The sequence below is a fragment of the Octopus bimaculoides genome, chromosome 22, assembly GCF_046866305.1.
Source record: "Octopus bimaculoides isolate indiv1 chromosome 22, ASM4686630v1, whole genome shotgun sequence".
Taxonomy (NCBI): domain Eukaryota; kingdom Metazoa; phylum Mollusca; class Cephalopoda; order Octopoda; family Octopodidae; genus Octopus; species Octopus bimaculoides.
In genome coordinates this window covers 11,192,237-11,211,685 of record NC_142949.1, presented here as the reverse complement: position 1 = coordinate 11,211,685, position 19,449 = coordinate 11,192,237, and the positions used below count along the sequence as shown (strand labels likewise).

The following is a 19,449-nucleotide window of genomic DNA, read 5'->3' as shown; positions in this document are numbered from 1 at the left end:
CGAAATAAACATGATTGCTTCAAGAACCTTCTGACAGTTATAGGAAGCTATTGCAGTTTAGCTTATGGTCCTTTGAGTATCACTTGATGTACATTGGCACAATCAACTGCATGTCCTCAGTGAAAGATGTTTTGGTAAGCTCTCTGTTCAATTTTAGCCTGTTTATCTACGACGAAGCTGAAGTTTTACACCTGTTCCGTTCCACCCACCACGACCACCACCACTGAACTGGGTGGGGAATATCTTCAGACGAGAAGAGAAGCTTACTAATCCTTGATGTATGTTAGACAACATCAACAAACAGAGCAACATTCTTAATAGCTGTGTTATTGTTTGTTCTACTCATTATCAACTGTTAGTAAACATCGCAGTGGTACTGTTCTGCATGTGTCATGACACACACACACACACATAAACAGACAGACACACAGACAGACAAACAGTTTTGTATATTTCTAGTTCTATTATATAACTATTTTTTCCTATCTTCGTTTGTTAATCCATAAATAGGATTTATTATATTTGGTTTTTAACGAGAAATTTGAGCCAATTTGCTACATTTAGCAGAAGTAGATTTTCCTCTTACCTTTTTTTTTGTTTTATATGAAATGAAAAATATCTGTGAAAGTATATTTTAGAGACGAAACAAGAGACAGCAATGTTATTTTGTTTACAAACAGGGTTAGCTGCATTAAGTAGAATGATTCACAATAGTTAGTGGAGATGTTTTTGGTAAAAGACCAAAATACACATTAGCAGTTAAGAAAGGGTTGGTTGATTACGTGTCATACAAAAATAATAATAATAATAACAATGGTTTCAAATTTTAGCACAAGGCCAGCAATTTCGGGAGAGGGGCCAGTCAATTAAATTGACCCTAATGCTCAACTGGTACTTCTTTTACTGACCCTGAGGGTATGAAAGATAACGTTAACCTTGGCAGAATTTGAACTCAGAACATAGACGAAATGCTACTAAGCATTTTGCCCAGCACGCTAACGATTCTGCCATCTCACCGCCTTAACAATAATAACAATAACCCTTTCTACTCCAGGTACAAGGCCTTGAAATTTGGGGATGGGGACTAGTTGATTATATTGACCCCAGTGTTTCATTGGTGCTTAATTTTTCCACCCCGAAAGGATGAAAGGCAAAGTCAACCTCGGCGGAAAGTGAACTCAGAATGTAGCCGCAGACGAAATACCACTAAGCATTTCGCCCGGCATGCTAACCATTCTGCCACCTCGCTGCCTTAACGATAATTACAAATTTGTTTTGTGGCTGGTTATACATGGTTTTGTTAGAAAAATATGTTGTATGTCTTTGAGGTGATTTTTTTTTCCTTTGAAACGTAGCAACATTTCTTAAGATAGAGCATAAAGGAAATTAATTTTGTAATTCCAATGAAACGTAGACAACAAAAAAAATGGTTTGTTTTATAAATTTAACAATCTAAAATGGTTAAAAATATCTTATGTCCTTGGTTAAAGAATAATGAATGAGCAATGAGCAAATCTATAGACTAATCAAAATTTGTAGCAGGCAATAAATATTCTGGAAGATTTTGTATTCAGGGAGTTGAAACAGTTATTTTGAAGGGTTTAAAATAAATGCTGCCATCACCATCTTTTGATGTCCATTTTACAGGCTGGCATGGGTTGGATGGTTTGACAAGATCCAATGAGCTCCAAGCTTGCATGCCCTGCATAACACTAACCACTTTAACCCTTTCGTTACCAACCCAGCTGGAACTGGTTCTGGCTCCGAGTACAAATGTCTTGTTTCTATAAGTTTTGAATTAAAATCTTCCACCAAACCTTAGTCACAATATATGTTCCTAACACTAGCTTAATGATAACTAAGTTATTTTACTAAATTCCTTGTTATATTTAAAGTAATTGAAAGAAACACAGAGCATCTCAACAGAAATATGGTGACAAAAGGGTTAAAATATATAATAGAGAAACAATTCTTAACCCTTTCAATACTAACCCAGCTGAAACTGGTTCTGGTTCTGTAGTACAAATGTCTTGCTATCATAAGTTTTGAATTAAAATCTTCCACCAAACCTTAGTCACAATTTATGTTCCTAACACTAGCTTAATGATAACTAAGTTATTTTACTAAATTCCTTGTTACATTTAAAGTAATTGAAAGAAACACAGAGCATCTCAAAATAAATACAGTAACAAAAGGGTTAAAGAGAGTAACTGGGTGCCTTTTTGTGTGTGTCTGCTACTGGTAATTAATGAGGTTGTCAAATAACTAGTGAGACAAAGAAAAGTACCCCCTAAACTGAAACGGTTTGATATAGAGAGGGGTGGTGGTTTTATGCCAGGTGTTGATTACTTAAAGTATAACAGAGGGGCAAGTACAGGTGTCTTGTTATAGAGGAGATACATGGCTACCCAACATTATATAAAGGTGGGTAGGAGTACCTGGGGGGGGGGAACGGTAAAAGGCTTGTATTAGAGAGAGAACAGAGACAAAGGATAAGTAAGCGTTATGTATCATGTTGTTCTTTTATTGATTCTAAGCAGAAAGTTGTGACCTTGCTGTGGAACCACCAAAATAAGATGCTTTACAGCACGCAGGTTTCCCAAACAGTCACCTCTTTATATATTAACGGTGTTTGATGTTGCTTAACTTTGGTGATCAGATGACAATCAGTGCTGCCTGTGTAATATGATGTATGCTAAATAATGTATAGCATGCTACATAATATACCAATGGTGTAATATATAGTGTAATATGAAAAAGGCAAATATAAATATGTGAAGCATGGAGAAAATGTAATGCAAAGTTTTCGAAAAAAGACAAAGAAGAACTTACATCATTGCTCCATCCCCAAGACTTTCTGCCAGAGCTCTACGTAAAGAATTATCAACATCAAAGACTCCCCAAGTCGCTTGTAAGACAGAGTCCAGAAGGCAGTCTCCAGCTGTGCGATTCCATAAGGCATGCAAGCGGCTACTTAATCTTTCGGTGAGTTCCAAACTCCAGTTTATAATGGATTCTTCTACCTCCAATTCTGAAAGGAAGAAAGAAAGAGAAATGTTGTAGAATTCTTCAATCTCCAATTTTGATAGAAAGAAAGAAAGAAAGAAAGAAAGAAAGAAAGAAAAAAGGAAGGAAAGAAAAAAAGAAAGAAAGAAGGAAAGAAGGAAGGAAAGAAAGAAAGAAAGAAAGAAAGAAAGAAAGAAAGAAAGAAAGAAAGAAAGAGAAAATTTAAATCATTCATTATTATATATTCAGTATCATTCGATATACATTTTTCCATGCTTGCATGGGTCAGACTGAGTTTACTGAGGCAGATCTTCTATGGCTGGATGCCTTTCCTGTCACCAACCCTCACTTGTTTCTGTGTAAGCTAATATTTCCCCATGGCCAAACATGTTTTCTACAGACAGATGGAAATGAACAGCTTCACTTGTATGATGATGATGATGATGATAATCGTTAACAAACATCATGCGACGTCAAGACAACGATACACATAAACATACACACACACATAAGAATGTGTGTGTGTATGTGTGTGTACCCTCACCATCATTATTTAACATCCGTTTTCCATGCTGGCATGGGTTGGACAGTTTGACAGGAGCTGGCCAGCCAGAGAGCTGGACCAGGCTCCAATTGTTTGTTTTGGTATGGTTTCTAAAGCTGGATGCCCTTCCTAAATGCCAACCACTGTATAGAGTATACTGGATGCTTTTTTATGTGGCACTAACACAAGTGCTTTTTTTACATTCCACTGGCACAAGGGCTTTTTATGTGACACCAGCATATTACATATGTAGTGGGCTTCTTTAAGTTTCTTATTTCTTTATTGCCCACAAGGGGCTAAACATAAAGGGGACAAACAAGGACAGACAAAGGGATTAAGTTGATTACATCGACCCCAGTGCGTAACTGGTACTTAATTTATCAACCCTGAAAGGATGAAAGGCAAAGTTGACCTTGGCGGAACTTGAACTCAGAACGTAACGGCAGACGAAATACCACTAAGCATTTTGCCCGGCGTGCTACCGATTCTGCCAGCTCGCCACCTTCTTTCAGTTTCTGCCTACCAAATCCATTCACAAGGCTTTGGTCAGCCCAAGGCTAGAGCAGAAGGCACTTGCCCAAGATGACCTGCAGTGGGACTGAACCTGAGACCACATAGTTGGGAAGCAAGCTTCTTCACCACATATCCATGCCTGCACTTATATTATATTATAATATATCATATTGTATATCTTGAAATAATATCTCAGAAAGTTAGAAAAAGAAAATACAAAACATACAAAGTTTTTAACTGAATTATAAAGAATTAACCATCCATTACACTAATGACTGTTCAATACGAAGAATTGATGAGATATCTGATAAGGATTATGAAAATAGAATATTTCAAGAATGGCCACATATTGTTTACACAATAAAACCACAGAAATATGGTCAATCAATTTTTATCGTTCATCAATAGATTTTTCTAAGCAGAGAGATGGATGAGTTAGTAGTGTGCTAAAACTAATTACTTTACCGAACTTTGTTCCATTATTCCCAGATCAAATCCTATGAGTTTCAGTGTCCCTACTGTTAAACATATCAGACCAATCAGGTTTACTAACTCCATCTTATGTCCAGCTTAGAGTAAATCAGTATATTGTTACTAATAACTTAGGTCTTCTGTTAAGCCTACAGGTTCACTAGGTCAAAGGTTATAGCAGTTTCCATGAAGTATAAGCAACCAAGAGAGTAACGATCTGCCATGATTACAGGTTAAGTTCACCATCATCAATTCACTGTGAAGTAAATTCACCACAAGGAAAGTTTACCGAGAAAATACTGTATTTTAATGTGTATAAGGAACACTCGTATATAAGGAAACCCCTAATTTTTGGGGGTTTAAAATTTAGAAAAAAGATTTTGTAAGGGATTATAATACAATCCATGTATAAGAAACTACCATATTTTTTTAAACCTAATTTTTGACAAAAAAGGGTTCCTTATACACGTTAAAATATGGTATATCCATAGAATCTAACCATTAATAGTTAAAAACTATTTTATTGAAAAAAACCAAAAAAAAAACCAGTGAATTAATGACAATGAACTTTCCCTGAAGTGAATTGATGACTGTGAACTTACCAGACATGCACACACAAACACACACACACACATGAATGAGACCCCAATTTGTTGCAAGGTTAACCCTCAGCTGCTGGTGATGCCCCTTTTCAGCTGAATTGGAGCAGTGTGAAACGATGTGGTTTCTTCAATAATGCAACACACCACGTGGTCTGGGGACTGAAACTCTGACATTGCAATTCAGAGTCCTACACCCTAACAACTGAACCATGCGCCTTCAGATACGTTTCCAGTAGAAAAGTAATGAATTTAGCGGGTGGACTGACAAACTTTGAAAAATGTTCAACCATTCTGTTACCAAATTTATATTGAAATACACAGCTTTTGTTTCAATTAATTTTGAAAGCAATCAAAAATTGAGTAAAATAACTTTGTCATTGTTGAAGTGGAATTCCAAGGTGAAGGGTTGGCAGAAGCCTTAGCATGCTGGATAAGATACTTTGCAATATTTCGTTTGTTTTTACATTCTGAGTTCAATTGCCACTGTGATTGACATTGTCTTTCATCCATTTAGGGTCGATAAAACAAGTACCAGTCTGATACTGAGGTCGATGCAATCGACACCCAACATCCCGTCAAAACACTGCTGGCCTTGTGCCAAAATTTAAAACCAATCTTAAAACTGGTGTTTGAAATATAAACTAACATGAAATTTTCCAGAACGGTTTTAATGTATAACACTTTTAAGTAAAAAGTTTGTATCATAGCACCAAAGTTGGTCTCAGACTGGCTGGAATGGAAAATGTTAGAATACCATTTTCTAATATGGCAATATAAAGTTCTACAAGAAGAAACAAAGTTCGTAGTACTAATGAAGGGTTTAACCCTTTTGATACCAACCTGGCTGAAACCAGCTCTGGCTCTGTAGTACAAATGTCTTGTTTTCAAAAGTTCTAAATTAAAATCTTCCATCAAACCTTAGTCACAATTTATGTTTCTAACACATGTTTAATGATAGCTAAGTTATTTTACTAAATTCTTTGTTATATTTAAAATTAATTGAAAGAAACACAGAGCACCTCAACAGAAATATGATTAAAAAAAAAAAGGGCTAAGGGAAAGTAACACAATACAAAAAGATGCCAAGAAACAGTTTATTATTGCATGCTAGAGAATAGATATAGCATTAAGTTGAAGATTTTCAATACAACAGTGTTTATCACAAGCAGATATTCCAGGAACCAGTGAAGAAACAGGAATGTCTGTGAATGATGCAGGAAGCAGGTAGGTAGTGAACAGTATTCGAAGCCATATATGAGATCAGTGTTCTGCCCACAGACTTTGATATGGAATAACCAGCCGATCAGTGATAAAATGTTTTACTCCAATGCAAAACTTGTGATTTTGGCAATGTTGAAATAGTGGATTTTCATGAAAAAAAGAGTTGAAGATAGTGCAATCTTTGAATGAGATTGCATGGCTTATCATTCGGTACTTATTCTGTGAAATATGTAATGTACATAAAAGATTTTAGACATAACCAAACAGCTTGATCCTCATCAGGAAATAGAGAAGTGGTCCTCAATAACAGAAGTGGCAGCTGTTGACTAGACTCTATTTATATTGGTTTCAAATTCTGGCACAAGGCCAGCAATTTCGGGGGGAGGGGCTAAACTGATTACATCAACCCCAGTGCTCAAGTAGTACTTATTTTAGTGACTCCAAAAGGATGAAAGGCAAAGTCAACCTGGGTGGAATTTGAACTCAGGACATAGAGATAGATGAAATACCGTGAAGTGTACTGCCTGGCATGCTAATGATTCTGCCAAGATGCTATTTATATTAGTAGAGGAAGGAAGACCATTGAATCTAAAATATGCAGAGGAATGAGAAGTTGTTACATAAAAAGGGTACCTTGATTTTGAAAGAAGGTTACTCAAAGTTAAAGAGAAGAAAATTACAAACCCTTAACGATGTTATCAACAATAAGGTAAAAGTTAAGAACCTTTGACCCCAGATATCTTTTATTTCCTTTTTTTTTTTTTTTTTACTCATTTCAGTCATTGGACTGTGGCCATGCTGGAGTCACCACCTTGAAGGATTTTAGTTGACCAAATCAACTACAGTACAGTAGGTCTGGTGCTTATTCCATCAGTCTCTTTTGCCAAACCACTAAGTTACAGGGATGTAAACAACCAACACCAGTTGTCAAGCAGTGGTGCAGGACAAACACAAGTACAAATGCACACACACACACACATGTATATATACGATGGGCTTCTTTCAGTTTCTGTCTACCAAATCCATTCACAAGGCTTAGACTGGCCTGAGTCTACAGTAGAAGATACGTGCCACACAGTGGGATTTAACCCAAGATCACACACTTGAGAAGCAAACCTCTTAAGCACACAGCTATGCCTGCACCTTTATGTTGATCTAACACAGGGGTTCTCAACCATTTTTTTATCTATGGACCCCTTTGATTACTATTTTATTCTGGTGGACCCCTGTAGCCATTTCATGTTTAAAAACTAGTTTTATAGAAACTTCTTTGAAATTCCTGTTTTGTTTTCCATACATTGACTTGTGTAGGTTGAACTATGTAAAATGTTTGAGAAAGAAACCCAGCTGTTTCTTGCAATACACACCAAAACATACATCATCATCATCATCATCAGTATTGACATTTAACGTCTGCTTCCATGCTGGCATGGGTTGGATGGTTTGAGTGAGGACTGGTAAGCCAGGACGCTGCACCTGGCTCCAATCTGCTCAGGCAAGGTTTCTACAGCTGGATGCCCTTCCTAACACCAACCACTCCAGGACCCTAAAAATATGATTGTGGATCCCCAATTTACAATTTTGTTGCGTGGACCCCCCCCCGGACCCTCAGAGGCCACATGGACCCCGGCTGAGAATCACTGATCTAACATAACTCAGGGTAACTTGTATGTCCACCTACACCAATGACAAATGCAACAACTATGTTCTTTTAGTCTTCAGTGGGGTCTCCTTGGGTCAGAAACCATGCATGCATTACATACTGGTTTCAAATTTTGGCACAAGGCCAGCAATTTTGGGGGAGTGGGTAAGTCAATTACATCTCCACTCCACCACCCTTACCTCTGCCTCGCCCATGCTCAACTGGTACTCCTTTTATTGACCCCAAAAGGAGGAAAGGCTAAGTCGACCTCAGCGGAATTTGAACCCAGAACGCAAAGACGGATGAAATGCTACCAAGTGTTTTACCCAGCATGCTAATGATTCTGCCAGCTTGCTACCTTGCATATTAATTAGTGTCACAGCTATGATTATCATTTGTACAGAAAGAGGGTGGGGGCATGGAGAGAAGAAGGCGGCAAGAGAGAGAGAGAGAGGCTCAAGGCATTGTGGGAGGAGATTATCTTTAATGATGACCTCACCAATGTTGGTGCCACATAAAAAGCATGCACCTACCCTCTGCAAAGGGACTGGCGTTAGGAAGGGCATCCAGCCATGGAAACAGTGTGAGAGCAGAGACTACAGCTTGGAGCAATCCTCTGGCTCACCAGTTCCTTTCAAACCATTCAACCCATGCCAGCATGGAAAAACAGACATTAAACTATGATCATCATGATGATTTCCATTAAAGGTGTCCGACAGTCGTTTCATTACATGGAGGGGGGGGGGGGTCTCCTTAAAACAGCAACGAGGCATACATTTTTAGGTTGCTGTGATTTCATGTATTTGCTTGTTGGGCAAGGAAGATTGAGATTCTTGATTAAGACGAGAGCTAATGGCCAAGGGCATGTTTTTAGGGCAATATCTGGGTTGTAATCACGGATTTCAGTAAGATGGCTGGAATGAGGCCATCTCTATGATATTAGACAGAGCAGGGCGGGGAAGGGGTGGGGGTGTTTACGGGTAGAGGGAGGGGTAGCCAACAAACTGAGCAAAAAAAGGGCTTGAGAGAGATGGAGGAAATGAGACTGTCTTTATGGTGTCCATGGAGGCAGGGAGACCAAGAATACCTCAATGTTACAAGGTAGGGGACAAGAGAGTTAGCAAACCAAGTGAAGCGGCTTCGGCTTTGTTGGGATAGCTTCAGCAATGGTGAGTCATGTTTCTTGAGTTACAGGATGAAGATGGAATAGATGGGAGAGAGAGACGTCAGCGTAGTGATAGCAGCACATAGCACTAGTAACAACCTACTAAACATGTGCGCAACTTTTAGCAGTGGAAAGGTCAACGGTGACCTTAATGATGATATAGTCATAGCAACAGATAAAGAAAAACAAGAAGAACAACAACATTTTTGTTTAGCTGAAACCTAGAAGAAACTTCTCTTCAGCTTCCTTGAAATAATCTAACGTAAGTATGCCGTGTGTTGAGGTCGGCAAAGCAAGAATGACGTATTTACACAACTAAATAAAATGCTTTGTCAACCCTCATAGTGAGTACATGTCTTTCAATAATACAAAATATATAAATATATATACATATAACCATATATATTGATTAGACAATTCTTTTTCTCTCTTCCTTCTTTTCCTTCTCAATCCTTTCTGTGGAAGAGTGTATGCTGAAAACATCAAAGACTTTTCCATTCTTCAATGATGGTACCTGCTCATGGTACCATACAGTGAAATAGAACCGAAAACTATTAGGCTTGGAAGCAAACTTTTTAACCACAAACACACGCCTGCACCTAAGAAGAAATTCGTACACAGCGTCTCGATATTTGGTACCATACAAAAACAGGCTTTGTTTCTCCCACCAAAACTGAAATTACTAAAAATATAATAGTCCTATAGTTACTGTCAGCGTATCGTTAACATCATGTTAATTAAATCGGACATCTGTATGCGTTGAGGGAAGCAAAAATCTTAATTAACTCCGACTATCAGATAAACTGTCTAAGTCCAATTCCTTGATCGTCACTAATACATTACAATATTTAAGATATTATAACTCTGTGGTTTTGTGTTATAATAATAATAATAATAATAATAATAATAATCCCTTAGAGTTGGGAAGACACTCAGCAAGAAATGGAAACAAAATTGAAGATTGATGATAATAATAATAATAATAATAATAATAATAATAATAATAATAATAATAATCATAATAATAATAATAATAGCAAAAGAGCACAAACCTCCACCAAGGCAACATCAATGTCCTCTCAATGATTAGCCAGAGATGATTTTTTAAATGAGAATATCTGAAATAAACTTGACTGCTCTCACAAACAAGAATACTAAAAATGAACCCAACCACTCTCAAAAATTAAGTAAAAGAACAGGAAAAATAATCCAGAATCCTTGTCAAGTACTGGATTGATCCCGAAATCTAATCAGTTTGTGCCAGTCATGAGGCCAAACATCCCTGAAAGTTTCATCCGAATCCATCCAGATGTTCTTAAGATATCTTGGCCATGGACAAACAAACAAACAAACACTACTGAAAACAGTAACTCAGCCTTTGCTAAGGCAGAGGTAATAATAATATTGGTTTTAAATATTGGCACAAGGCCAGCAATTTCAGGGGAGGTGGTAAGTCAATTAAATTAACCCGTGCTCAGCTGGTACTTATCTTATTGACCCCGAGAGAACAAAGGCAAAGTTGACCCTGGTGGAATTTGAACTCGGAATGTAAAGATGGATGAAATGCTGCTAAGCGTTTCACCCAAGGTGCTAACGATTCTGCCAGCTCTCAGCCTTAATAATAATAATAATCCTTTCTACTGGAAGCACAAGGCCTCAAATTCTGGGGAAAGGATTGAGTTGATTACATTGACCCCAGTGCGTGACTGATACTAATTTTATCAACTTTGAAAGGATGAAGGGTGAACCAATCTCGGTGGAATTTGAACTCAGAACGTAAAGACAGACGAAATACCACTAAGCATTTCAGCCAGTGTGTTAACAATTCCACCTGCCATAATAATAATAATAATAATAATAATAATAATAATGATCTCTTTCAATTGTTTCTACTAAAAGCACAAGGCTTGAAATTTGGGAGTGGGGAGGGGACTAGCCATTTACACTGACCCCAGTGCGAAACTGGTGGTTATTTTATCAACCTCAGCAGAATTTGAACTCAGAACATAAAGATGGACAATAATTTCTACAATGGGCACAAGGCCTGAAATTTATTTTTGGGCGGGGGGCGAGTCAGTTGCATCGATCCCAGCACTCAACTGGTACTTATTCTATTGACCCAAAAAAGGATGAAAGGCAAAGTCGACCACGGCAGAATTTGAACCCAGAATGTAAAACCAGGAAAAAATGCCAGTGCTAACAATTCTGCCAGCTCACCAACTTCATAATAACAACAACAACAAAATTCATCAAAATAGCATCATGACTGCCATTCCTAGATCTCTCTCTGTTTTTACATTCCAGCTTAGGCTATTTATAGTCATGCTATTGAAAGAAATCCAAGATAGCCTGATAACACATGAACATTCAGAGGCGACATAATAAACATCAATATCTTCTCATGCCAAAATAATTCAATACTTATTCAAGTAGAATATGGATCACATGGCTCCACTGAAATATCTCTTAGTTTCTTAGCCATGTTTAGTTCATGGATACGACGACAAAACTAGACATGCTGTTTATTCAGTGGTTACTGGTTATTGTGGTTTTCTTGAATGTTGTGGGGCACTCCTACACTATCTTAGTAATGTAAGGGCCAACCTTGATGGGATTTTGCCAAACAGGTGAAATTAAATAAAGGGGATTCAGTAAAACAGCCTTTGTGTTCATTAGACTTTTTTTTCATAGGCGCAGGAGTTGCTGGGTGACAAGTAGCTTGCTTACCAACCACATGGTTCCGGGTTCATTCCCACTGCGTGGCACCTTGGGCAAGTGTTTTCTACTATAGCCTCAGGCCAACCAAAGCCTTGTGAGTGGATTTGGTAGATGGAAACTGAAAGAAGCCCACCATATATATATATATATATATATATATATATATGTATGTTTGTGTGTCTGTGTTTGTCACCCCAACATCGCTTGACAACTGATGCTGGTGTGTTTACGTCCCTGTAACTTAGCGGTTCAGCAAAACAGACCGATAGAATAAGTACTAGGCTTACAAAGAATAAGTCCTGGGGGTCAATTTGCTCGACTAAAGGTGATGCTCCAGCATGGCTGCAGTCAAATGACTGAAACAAGTAAAAGAGTATACTTAAAAACTAGTTTATGGTACAAAGCTATCAACAATCAAGAAAGTAAGGACAGTCACTGAATGCAATGAACCGTTTTTTGATGTCTGCAATCCCACTGCTTCATGTTATCAGCATTGCTTCGACCAGAATGGTCATTAGTTTTAAAAATAGGCATTTATAAAAAAAAAAAATTTTTTTAATCAATTCTGTCCATAGATTCTATTAAAGTTTGAAAAATGATGCGTTTTAATAAAAATTGACTTTATAATCCTGCAATCTGTACATACACCTTTTGGGACCCCTTGTATGTATATATATATCATCAACATCATTTAATGTCCTCCTTCCATGCTGGCATGGGTTAGACTATACGTGTGTGTGTGTGTGTGTGTGTGTGTGTGTGTGTGTGTGTGTGTGTGTGTGTGTATTCTTTAGTTTTTTTTTTTATTTAATGTCTGTTTCTCCATGCTATCAAGAATTAGACAGAGATGTACTTGAGACAAGAATTTTATGGCTGGATGCTCTTCCTGTCACCAATCCTTATCTGTTTTCTCAGTAAGAGAAATTTAATTCCAGAAGATTTTTAAAAGCACTAAGAAGAGCTATTAGATGATTTGTTGACAATGGGAAATGTCAACAACATCACCAGTTGCAGCTCAGCTACAAACAGTAATGTTACTGTCTGCAGTGTAGCTCTCTGTCAGTTGTAAAAATTCTCACACACACGTGCACACAGGTATCAATGAATAACAAAACAAGAGTTACATAATAATCTTCATTAGCTTACAGCTGTTTCTGCTATAGGAAGCAGTGCACTTAGAGCTGAATGCTTGAGCAACAGCCGATATCTTATATTGAGTTCTAACAACTGGCTATTAGTATTGTTATGCCTAATGTTTATATATATATATGATATGATGGATTCTTGCATCATGAACAACAATTGAGTGTTCAGTAAAATAAAGCAGTAATCATGTTCTATGGACACAAATGTGTCTCTTAAGACCTGCTGGTGCTTTGTAAATGTTTTCACAAATGGAACGAGCTGGTGTCACAATTTTCTCGAGTGCTTGTCAATCATTTACGATGAGTTTTCTCTAGTGGGCAGCAAAGCCTGCTTTGCATCGGGCCACAAAACCACAACGACAGGTAAGGTTTCCATTTAGAGGAGCAGCATTTTGCCAGCGTGCTTTCATGCTTAGACAAAGTAGATCCCAATGTTGGAGTTAACTTTGTTTTTATGTCAAATTACATCATCATCATCATCATCCAGTGTTTTAAACCTGGGTTTTGTCCCCATTAATGGGGGTGGCTGGATCTACTTCAATGCCATAGCAACCGAGGTAGGCAGGTGCAGCCCACCCCAATCTTTGGGCTGGCTGGTGCCCATTCTCTTTTTCTATCATGAGGCATTTTGGATCTGGATTTTCTATGGGGAGCATTCCCTTGCTTACCCCCAACCTCAGTTTCTAGACATGAGTGGTCCCGAGACCAAGGCCCCTACCATGATTTTTAAGAAATGTAGTGGAAAACTAGCTCAGGAAGGCAGGGATGCTACTCCCTGAGACCCTTTTCAGAGCCCCCTACCATATTTTAAGAAATGTAGTGGAAAACTAGCTCAGGAAGGCAGGGACGCTACTCCCTGAGACTGCTTTCAGAGACCCCCTACCTTTATATAATATATAAAAATAGTTTACATTAAACTATTAACATTACAGCAGAACAGCAAAGAGTACAATACTTTCTTAGTGGAGAACATATTTACCTAACTTTTACAAAGTTATATACATGAGGGCTTGCTGAAAAGTTCCCGGTGGCTTTAATGGTACTGCAAGGCCTGGTTAACAGCCCAACCTTCTGAGTTCTTTTACAGGGATTAGAAAAACTGAAGGGCCGCTGCAATAAGTGTGTGAATTGGTGAGGGAAATATGTTGAATAAAATCATAATTAACTGCTCCTCCTGTATTTTCTTTTACCTAAAGCCAGGAACTTTTCAGCACCCCATCGTATATATATATATATATATATATATATATATATATATATATATATATACACACACACATATACATATATATGTATATGTATATATAGTGAGAATTTACAAAAAAATAAAAGACGAAGACAGACGTGTAAACAACAAACAGATGTATTAGTTTGATGCTCGGGAAGTGAGAAAGTCTTTTATGTTTCGAGCCTATGCTCTTCAACAGAAAGGAACACACATATATGCATGTGTATACATACACACACATCGTTATCAGGCATAAAGCTACTTCACTCAATCTTACTTCCCTACCCAGTTGAGCGTGGTCTTGTCTTGTGAGTTACTTGGTAACCTTACTAGTGCCAGTATTAGGTAAAAAGCTCCACCCAGTACACACAGTAAAGTGGTTGGTGTCAGGAAGGGCATCCAGCCATAGAAACCATGCCAAACCAGATACTGGAGTCTGGTACAATCCTCTGGCTCATCAACCCCAGCTGAACCATTCAGCCCATGCAAGCATGGAAAATGGATGTTAAATGACGATGATATAAACACACACACACAATGGGCTTCTTTCAGTTTCCATCTACTAAATCCATGCACAAAGCATTGTCACAGCAAGTAGTCAAGAAGGCATTCAATGATGATCAATAAATAATTCCAACAATTGGCAACTTCCAAAACCATTTGCAATGCAGCAGCAGACTTCTGAGATGGATTATTAGATTTCTTCTTGGAACCAATGCCTCTTTTATCTGTTGAACAATCAAACAACAGAGGAAGATCATTGACCATTGCTGACCACAACCAACCAATTGTTGAAAGATTCCAAACAGTAAATAAAGACAGTATTCTAGCATAGTGGAACTTGGAAATTTAACAAAGCAGAATGGTTTCAAACAAGAGGTAGTGGTGGAGGACAGCCAAAGAATTGATTTGGAATTGGTAATGATATTTGGAATGCTGCTGATGTATTCCTTGAATGGATAATGGAATGTCATGTTTGAATAGAATGGTTTGTGATAGGCAGGGCATCCATTGGTAGAAGCCATGCCAAAGCAACATACACAAGCGCCAGTCTTTAGGAACAGTGTCTCGCAGTGAGAAGTTACTCAGGCTGTGTAGTGGAGAGCAGACATAAAAACAGTGTTGATGATGATAATTAAGTTTTATAATTTAGCCATTTTGTTGCCATATTTCTATTGAAATATGCGTTGTTTAATTACTTTTGGAAATAATAGAAATTTAGTAAAACAATTTTGTCGTTATTTAATCTGGTGTTTGGGTCATAAATTTACATGAAATTTTGATGGAAGGTTTTAATTTACATCCCTTTAAAACAGGAAGGTGGTATCAAATGACCAAGGGGCAGACTCGGGCAATTTGGTCCAAAAGGGTTAATACACTAAAAAAAAAAATTCTTAAGTTAGTTTTGGTGACATTGACTATTCCAGTCATTTGATCAACTGAACTAACCAATAGCATTTGAGTGGATGAATATTCCACAGACTCATGTACCAGACACTGTACAGGGTAAAGCTTGCCTTTCAATTACAGGTGCAAACCATCTGACAGTCTACCACAGTGTTTCCATCCACCCAATTCACTCACAAAACTTCAGGTGACCTGAAACCAAGGTAAAAGTCACTTGCCAAAAGTGGTGCACACTGAGATTGAACCCAGAATCTCATATTGTGGAGAAAATTTCTTAATAACTACGCTATGTCTGCTCCCAAACATACACACCATGATGCAGACTAGCTCAATATTTATATATGCTCAGTACATATTGCAGAGTATATAGTTTGTTGAAACTGAATGTCTCTGGTAATTCGAGTTTCATGTCTTTGTGATCTTCAGGCAAGAACTGTTTTCATTTGAACATCTCAGAGTCTTAAAACTCGAGTTGTGAGCTCTACTACAAGTTTTGCATCTTCTCTACAGCAAGACACCTGTTCCTGTCTTTTAACTTTAGCCTCTCAACATCTCACATAAAGCCACCCACCTTTTCACTGACCTCACTTCACGATTTTTTTCTTTACTTTTCCTTTGTTTTGTGAGTTACTTGGGGACCTCACTAGTGCTGGTAACACACACAAAATATCCAGTATATTCTGTAAAGGGGTTGACACTAGGGATGGCATCCAGCTGTGAATCCATGCCAAAGCAGAGATTGGACACAACATGGGATGATGATGATGATGATGATATCACTGACCATTATTTTTAAGAATCCCCACTTCAATGGTGTAAGTACTGCACTTCATTATCTGGGAATACCAGTTTGGAGTTCAGATATGTGCACAGTTCTTTGATGAAGAAAATAAAGATGTTCAGCGCCTTATATTAAAATTTGGTAAAGCATTACTAACGTCATACAGTAGCAGAATACACATACAGGCACACACACACACACACGCAGGCATCATTTCTTTGATTATGTTCCATAGCCATGGTTGTTCAACGTAATGGCTCTGAACATAATCCTTTCAACACAATTTCAATAATTCTTATAGCGCAACAGTAATGGCAAGGCAAAGAGAAACCAGCAAAAGAACGAATTCAGAAATGCAAGGAAATATGAAGAGAAGAAGAACGATTCCAAACTCAACATCAATTCAAAGGATGAACATGCAAAAGGCATTCAAGCAATAATGCCTAATAGCAAACACTTTTAAACAAATTTAAACCCTGGAAAGAAACTGAAGCTGTAATCTCTGTCATATATAATTCTGCTACGGTATAACTATGATGGTAAAGGTTTAACGCAGTAGCTTCCAACTATTTTTCATCTATGAACCCCTTTGGTTACTATTTCATTCTGGTGGACTCCACCAGAGCCATTTTGATGTTTAAAAAGTTGTTTTATAGAACCTTCTTTCAAAATTCCTATTTTGTTTGTCACACATTCCCTTGTGTAGGTTGAACTAATATAAAATGTCAGAGAAAGAAACTTAGTTGTTTCTTGCAATAAATGCATCATCGTCATCGTTGTCATTTAACGTCTGTCTTCCATGGCGGCATGGGTTGGACAATTAGAGAGGAACTGGTCAGGCAGAAGACTGCACCAGACTTCTGTGTCTGTTTTGGCAAGGTTTTTACAGCTGGATGCTCTTCCTAACACCAACCCTCCAGCAGAGTGGACTCTGAAGTAAAATTCTTTCATGGACCCTTAATATACTTCTGTGGGTCCCCAATTTACTGTTTTGCTTGTGTGGGCCTCCCAAAATCTTATATGGCCCCCAATGTCATGTAAACCCTTGCTTGAGAACCACTGGTTTAGCACATCTTAAATACACTCTACTACATCCTTGGATTTACATCATAGGTAAGTGGATATGATTGGATTTGAACCTACATTCCCAGTCAATGAGGCACACTGATTTTCTGTGCCTGATTCCATTCCACAGTTAAGATGCTGAGACAATGTTGGGAATGTTACTTACAAATACCTGAGCAGAATAACATCACAGATTATCCTAGAGTACAACTTTTAACACAGTTACACACTAAAACCCAGTGTGTGTGTGTGTGGGGGGGGGTGTAGTATTTATAGAAGCTGTTAACCTAGTTTATAGCACAGAAACATGTTATGATATAATGTGAACAAAAAGGAGTTTTCCCCTTACATTAACTTTGAAGAACCTATCTGATCTCACATCATGTTTATAATCATAAATGACACACATTTATAGAAAATACCTCAATACTGTTATATAATACACACACACACACTTTCACATACATACACACACATGTACGTGCTACTATATCTGACTTATATACTAAACATCTACACAAGATGCTCTCTCTCCCTCAAGATGAATACCACAGTATCATAGCGTTCTTATAATACACTGACGTTAAGTAGAATATACAGACTGCTATTCAATACTAATACTGCTTCCATCACTAATATCTAAGATATATGTATATATTGACACTCACATACACAGGTACACACACAAATACTCACCCCCCACACATATCTGTATCTATCTATCTATCTATCTATCTATCTATCTTCCTATATATATATATCGTCATCGTCGTTTAACGTCCGCTTTCCATGCTAGCATGGGTTGGACGATTTGACTAAGGACTGGTGAAACCAGATGGCTACACCAGGCTCCAATCTGATTTGGCAGAGTTTCTACAGCTGGATGCCCTTCCTAACGCCAACCACTCAGAGAGTGTAGTGGGTGCTTTTACGTGTCACCCGCACGAAGGCCAGTCAGGTGGTACTGGCAACGGCCATGCTCATCTCGCTTGAGAAACCTCATGTGTCACCCGCACAAGAGCCAGCCCAGGGGCACCGGCAACGATCTCGCTCGAAAATCCTACAACAACCCCACACAAGAGACAGTTCAGGGGCACAGGCAACGATCTTGCTCGAAGAAATTTCATGTGTCACCCGCACAAGAGCCAGTCCAGGGGCACTGGCAACGATCTCGCTCGAAAAACCTCATGTGTCACCCGCACAAGAACCAGCCCAGGGGCACCGGCAACGATCCCGCTCGGAATATTTCATGTGTCGCCCGCACATGAGCCAGTCCAGGGGCACCGGCAACGATCCTGCTCGAAAGATTTCATGTGTCGCCCGCACATGAGCCAGTCCAGGGGCACCGGCAACGATCCCGCTTGAAAGATTTCATGTGTCGCCCGCACATGAGCCAGTCCAGGGGCACTGGCAACGATCTCGCTCGAAAATCCTATGCATATATATATACACACACACACATATATATATATATATATATACACACATACATACATATATATATTATCTTTTATCTTTTACTTGTTTCAGTCATTTGAGTGTGGCCATGCTGGGGCAACGCCTTCAGGAATTTTAATAAAACTAATCAACCCCAGCACTTATTTTTAATTTTTTTTTAAGCCTGGTATTTATTCTATCACTCACTTTTGCTAAACTGCTAAGTTATAGGGATGTAAACATACCAACACCAGTTGTCAAGCGATGATGGAGGGACAAACACAGATACAATGACACACATACATAGCTCATCACCATCACCATCATCATCATTTACACTCCACCTTCCATGCCTTCCAGCTGCCGTTACGTTCTGAGTTCCAATTCCGCTGAGGTCAACTTTGCCTTTCATCCTTTTGGGGTCGATTGAATAAGTACCAGTTATGCACTGGGATCAATGTAATCAATTTAATCGCTTTGTCTACCCTTCTCTGTCCCCTCTAT

The 19,449-nt window shown here is 38.3% G+C and overlaps 1 protein-coding gene across 2 annotated transcripts in view; it reads right to left on the bottom strand.

Annotated features, from left to right (window-relative positions):
* LOC106879376 (ubiquitin thioesterase zranb1-B) overlaps positions 1-19,449 on the bottom strand; it is a 195,242-nt gene that overhangs the window by 15,357 nt on the left and 160,436 nt on the right. For both annotated transcript variants that reach the window (XM_014928907.3, XM_014928915.3), the window contains exon 5: positions 2,833-3,031. In XM_014928907.3, coding sequence (XP_014784393.2) covers positions 2,833-3,031 — 199 coding nt within the window. The remainder of the gene's footprint in view (positions 1-2,832; positions 3,032-19,449) is intronic.